The 6238-nt window shown below is 39.7% G+C and overlaps 2 protein-coding genes across 2 annotated transcripts in view; both read right to left on the minus strand.

The window, feature by feature from the left end:
• The window catches only part of LOC134820338 (GAS2-like protein pickled eggs), a 53597-nt gene that overhangs the window by 5562 nt on the left and 41797 nt on the right, over nt 1-6238 (minus strand). Inside the window, exon 2 of the mRNA XM_063830606.1 lies at nt 848-1011. Coding sequence (XP_063686676.1) covers nt 848-1005 — 158 coding nt within the window. The 5' untranslated portion in view covers nt 1006-1011. The remainder of the gene's footprint in view (nt 1-847; nt 1012-6238) is intronic.
• LOC134820748 (uncharacterized) lies at nt 2221-3987 on the minus strand. The gene is made up of 3 exons (XM_063831339.1): nt 3879-3987; nt 3287-3427; nt 2221-3085 (listed from the first exon to the last, which is right to left on the minus strand). Exons 1-3 carry the CDS (start codon nt 3969-3971, stop codon nt 2636-2638), a joined length of 684 nt encoding a protein of 227 aa, XP_063687409.1. The 5' UTR covers nt 3972-3987; the 3' UTR covers nt 2221-2635.

Genomic DNA, 6238 nt, shown 5'->3' on the forward strand with positions numbered 1-6238 from the left:
TTGTATCTTCCTACCTACCTTACTCGAGACACATTGTATCTTCCTACCTACCTTACTCGAGACACATTGTATCTTCCTCCTACCTTACTCGAGACACATTGTATCTTCCTACTTACCTTACTCGAGACACATTGTATCTTCCTACTTACCTTAGTTGAGACACATTGTATTTTCTTATCTACCTTAGTTGAGACATATTGTATTTTCTTATCTACCTTAGTTGAGACATATTGTATTTTCTTATCTACCTTAGTCGAGACACATTGTATTTTCTTATCTACCTTAGTTGAGACACATTGTATCTTCCTACCTACCTTAGTTGATACACATTGTATCTTCCTACTTGCCTTACTCGAGACAAATCGTATTTTCCTAGTAGGAAAATATAATGTGTCTCTACTGGCCTGGTAGCACTCTAGCTCGGAACCCAACCCAAGTAACCCAAGTAAGTAACTAATGTAGGTAGGAAGATACAATGTGTCTCGACTAAGGTTGGTAGGAAGACCTTAGTTTCTAAAATGTTTGTGCCAAAATTTTAGTCTCGATCAATTTGAATATCACAAATTTTTGAGGGAGATTTGAAACAAATTGGAATAAATTATTGAACAAATGTTCATTTGCCATTCATTTTATTCATTTGCCATTAATTTAATTTATTTGCCATGAATTTGTATACGAAAAATTTGGGCGAGATGGTTGTTCAATTTTTTTGGAACTTTAGGTATTTTACCTATCTTATTTGGTTATCTTATATCTTACCCGGTCTATTTTCCTAGCTTCATAAATTAACATACATTTTTATCACTTTCACACGATAAGTTCCCTTTTTTGATTTTTCATAACATACCTGATTTGAGGGATGAGGTTTTCTCTGTTAAGGGTCTCTCCAAGGATTCCTCCCATCCACACGCACAGCTTGTCCACCATCACCAACATACGCTCGTCCTTGACATCATCGAAAGACATACGACGGTCATATTTGCCTCCTACCTTTCCTCGAGGCATTTTGCTTCTGGGATGTGAAAAGTTATTGTAGTAAATTTAAATTGTTATTCTGAAAATATAAAAAATATACGACAGTCATATTTACCACCAACAACACGAGGCATCCTTAGGCTGAAATGTTGCAATTTGTAGTTAAATGTTAATATGTGTCCTAAAGATGGAGAAAAATTGAAAAAAATTTATTAAGACATTAAATCGGTGACAGGCGTTCTCAAAACTAAACAGATTAAGCTTTTCATTAAACTGTCAAATAATTTGATAAAGGAGCGGAAGTAGAAGTAGAGTGCGCGGGCAGGCGGTGTGGATGCTGGTGAAGAAGAATCGTGCAGCACTAAAGGCCTGCTAGAGCAACTGCGAGAGAGTGTACCAAAATTCCTAAAAGTCTGATTAGACGAATTCCATTCGACACATTCAAAATACGTTAACTCAACACTTTATGTTGAAGAAGTCATGTGTTCGGTTCAGCGAAACCCAGTTGGATGAAATTTGTGTACAGTTTGTTGTGGTGTTGAGAGATGGGTAAAAACGTGCCCTTCGCTCTATTGGACAGCTCCAGAAATCCCTCCCCTCTGATTGGTCGCCGGATTCCGTGACCACCGTCACGTGACCACCATCACCATGGTCACGTGGCGCATGTCAAGAGCCGGATTATTAGCTGTTGACAACGCTTATAGGATTTGCAGGATTTGGAGCAAGCTCCTAATATGGCATAGTCTTACATTACCGGCCAAGAATAGGTGTGCAACAGAGAGAGGGTGAGAGAGAGAGAGAGAGAGAGAGAGAGAGAGAGAGAGAGAGAGAGAGAGAGAGAGAGAGAGAGAGAGAGAGAGAGAGAGAGAGAGAGAGAGAGAGAGAGAGAGAGAGAGAGAGAGAGAGAGAGAGAGAGAGAGAGAGAGAGAGAGAGAGAGAGAGAGAGAGAGAGAGAGAGAGAGAAACAGGGCTCTCCCTTCAGACTTAAAGGGGTTCACCCCCATATCCCCCTCTGAACCCCCTACACAACTAAAGAAACACTTCTACAGAAGTATAACCGGGCTCACTGACAAGTACCTTGCTCCAGACAGGGGTTGCTAAGTCTAATCGGTTTACTTTACTGTCAACAGAACAATTTCTTGAACCGAGTTTCCTGACCCTATTCTAATTGTTAATATGCGATATGTTTTTACGCGCTGTTCGATACGTAACACAAGTTTTTCATAAAGACAAATAAAATGCAGCTTACAAATTTTTGTGGAAATAATATAATCCTTGAAATATTTTGTAAGAACGCATGTTAAACGATAATTAAGATGGTAAAACGGGCAAACATTGTTATAGAGAAAATGAGAAGTGCGATTAAAACAGGCTCCGTTGTTGAAGCTGCAGCACTGCTCTCTGTCACCACCTCTCCAGGGTGGAGGGGTGTGCATGTGCAATGGTAGCTGGCCTGACCTTGTAGGACGTCCCTCCAACTATATATCATAGCACAAAACGAAACTGCCCTCCGCCAGATATAAAGTGTTTACAAAAGATTCTGGAACTCCACCACCGATCAGGTCGGGGGCGCGGGAGGGAGCCGTTTGAAAGTCTAAAAATCTTCTCAAGAGGAGAATTGGAGCAGCTCCTAGAAAGGTGCCCACGTGACCACTGACCATCACGTGGTCAGATAGAAGGACTTTTGTCTGAATACAGCTTGATTGTCCTTACTCTTATAGCTGGGGGTCTCGACTTGTGGAGCCTCCCTTTTAACTGCGGGCTGCATTGACAGGGACTTAGTTAGCCGCACTCTATCCTGGTACTGTTTACCAACCATACTGGACCGCACCGGGCACAGGGGTTCTAGAAAGTTCTGGACCATTACTGCCAGTTTGGCCATTGAGGGCGGCCTTTTAACCGAGGTGTCATCCAGTGTCTCCACCGGGGGCTCGGGTTCCTCGTTCTTTATAGATTTAATCTCGGGGGAGTGAGTAGTGGGGGTGGAGATAGAGGTGCGAGACGAGGATTCTAGGCTGGGGAGACGTTCTCTTTTGACCAGCGGACATGACTTAGCCTTGCGGTGTATCGTGCAGCTCTCCTGCATTGGTATGTTGTACAGCTGCTTCACCTGACAGTATATCAACCGTTTAAAATCTGATTAAAGTTCAGACAAATAATATGCCTTATTTTCAAAACAGCAACAAAACAACAGTTTTATTTTGGGCCATCTTGATTACCCAAATATGGGATCTTCCTCTAGCTCATGTGGGTCCCGTTTATCCATATAAAAACTGTTTTATTCGAGGTACTTTTGGTTTTATAGACAAACCTTAGCAAGTCTCTCCATTTTTAGGTTGAGTTTCTCCTCTATCCTGCTGTAGTGTTTGATTTTAATACTCTTTTCAAGTTGAATACTTCTGATTATATTCATGTATCTGTGTCTTTGTATTTTCTTAAACATCTCATTATCCTGAAGTTAAAGACAGATTAGATCATCATTCTGTTCCTACATGTTAATTCTTCTCAAACAATCCACACTACTATCTACAGTACATAATATAAGCACTTATTTCTTTGTTAAGTACACTTATTAAATAAATCGAATATAAGGACATCTCTCTCAAGTACATGGAATAAAATAAAGCCCAGTTCTACTGGTAAGTTCCTCAGAAATGTTGTAAAGAATCTGAGTGCTGAGAGTGTTACTGCATGTAAGAATTAGGATGCTTTAACGTTTACTTTTAGGAAGCTATTAGGAAGTTGTCCTATGGTGCAATGAAGTCTGAATCCTGACAGGTTTCTATTATAAGTATCTCAGTATGTAAGAGCAGAGCACTAGTAAGGTGCAGTAGGAAATATGCAGGGTTGTTATATCAGTAAAAGTAACTATGGTTACTAGTAGCGTAACTGTGGTTACTCACTCGTTCAAGTTTAGACCACCGGATCTGCTCGAGGGCTCGCCAATCCTTGGTGGGAGGCAGCGTGATGCCCGCTTCTCCACTTCTCCGTACCATGTCTGTAGATAATGTTAGGACTGTGCCAAAGTTAAGCTCAACTCCTGATATAAATCACCAATATGAAACGATATATATAAAAGGATAAAATAGCTGCTTGAATCACGCGGTGAAGACATATGGTCGCTACTAAAATTGTACAAAATCAAAAGTGTACTGGAATTTTAACAATGTTCCAATACTCGGTTAGGCACTCCTACACAAGTGAAATCAACAAACTTCGCGACTCAGTCAAGTTATACAAGCAGCATGATGCACTGGACTCAACTTACATATAACTTATAGAGTGTTCGTAGAATGATCTATAGCCGCCCATCATTTTATTGTTTAAAATGTCAAAGTTTAAACTAAGTGAAACCGCATTGTAATTGTGGTTATTATCGCAAATCGATTTTTCGGCCGCTGCCATTAGTGAAAAACTTTACAGAATTATTGGTGTGTGGTAACGAAAACACAATAACAGGTCAAATTAAAAGTAATGAAAAACACCTGTTTAACAAACATTAGTAACATGTGAACATGAAACATCGCTCTATAGCAGTGTGCTTAATTGTCAAGCATTTACACAAGCACATTAATAAGACGTACTGATCGTCCAGCAGACGTGATTCCAGCCGAACAGAAATATTTTTTATTCGTGTTACGCTCTGCAATTGGATCATGGATGTACTTCGTTGATGGATGATTTTCACAAGTTAGCAGCGACTCAAAAACTAAAGCTCATGAATTGCTTGTGAGAATAGTGTACTCGTTCTGAAGGTGCTATAAAGTGATCTTGTGTCGGGTGAGTTTAAGTGAGAACCGACAAGATAATACAAGAAAGCTAGTACCCCTCACACACACTTTTGTTTTACATGTGTCAAATGAGGTAATACAACAAAGCTAGTACCCCTCACACACACTTGTGTTTTACATGTGTCAAATGAGGTAATACAACAAAGCTAGTAAACCTCACACACACTTGTGTTTTACATGTGTCAAATGAGGTAATACAACAAAGCTAGTACCCCTCAAACACACTTGTGTTTTACATGTGTCAAATGAGGTAATACAACAAAGCTAGTACCCCTCACACAGTACACTTGTGTTTTACATGTGTCAAATGAGGTAATACAACAAAGCTAGTATCCCTCACACACACTTGTGTTTTACATGTGTCAAATGAGGTAATACAACAAAGCTAGTACCCTTCACACACACTTGTGTTTTACATATTGTGTCAAATGAGGTAATACAACAAAGCTAGTACCCCTCACACACACTTGTGTTTTACATGTGTCAAATGAGGTAATTCAACAAAGCTAGTACCCCTCACATGCAGTACACTTGTGTTTTACATGTGTCAAATGAGGTAATACAACAAAGCTAGTACCCCTCACACACACTTGTGTTTTACATGTGTCAAATGAGGTAATACAACAAAGCTAGTACCCCTCACACACACTTGTGTTTTACATATTGTGTCAAATGAGGTAATACAACAAAGCTAGTACCCCTCACACACACTTGTGTTTTACATGTGTCAAATGAGGTAATACAACAAAGCTAGTACCCCTCGCGCATACTTGTGTTTTACATGTGTCAAATGAGGTAATACAACAAAGCTAGTACTAAGTACCCCTCACACACACACACACACTTGTGTTTTACACGTGTGTCAAATGAGGTAATACAACAAAGCTAGTACCCCTCGCGCATACTTGTGTTTTACATGTGTCAAATGAGGTAATACAACAAAGCTAGTACCCCTCACACACACTTGTGTTTTACATGTGTCAAATGAGGTAATTCAACAAAGCTAGTACCCCTCACATGCAGTACACTTGTGTTTTACATGTGTCAAATGAGGTAATACAACAAAGCTAGTACCCCTCACACACACTTGTGTTTTACATGTGTCAAATGAGGTAATACAACAAAGCTAGTACCCCTCACACACACTTGTGTTTTACATATTGTGTCAAATGAGGTAATACAACAAAGCTAGTACCCCTCACACACACTTGTGTTTTACATGTGTCAAATGAGGTAATACAACAAAGCTAGTACCCCTCACACACACTTGTGTTTTACATGTGTCAAATGAGGTAATACAACAAAGCTAGTACCCCTCACACACACTTGTGTTTTACATGTGTCAAATGAGGTAATACAACAAAGCTAGTACCCTTCACACACACTTGTGTTTTACATGTGTCAAATGAGGTAATACAACAAAGCTAGTACCCTTCACACACACTTGTGTTTTACATGTGTCAAATGAGGTA

The sequence above is a fragment of the Bolinopsis microptera genome, chromosome 1 (assembly GCF_026151205.1).
Source record: "Bolinopsis microptera isolate Bmic1 chromosome 1, MBARI_Bmic_1.0, whole genome shotgun sequence".
NCBI lineage: Eukaryota > Metazoa > Ctenophora > Tentaculata > Lobata > Bolinopsidae > Bolinopsis > Bolinopsis microptera.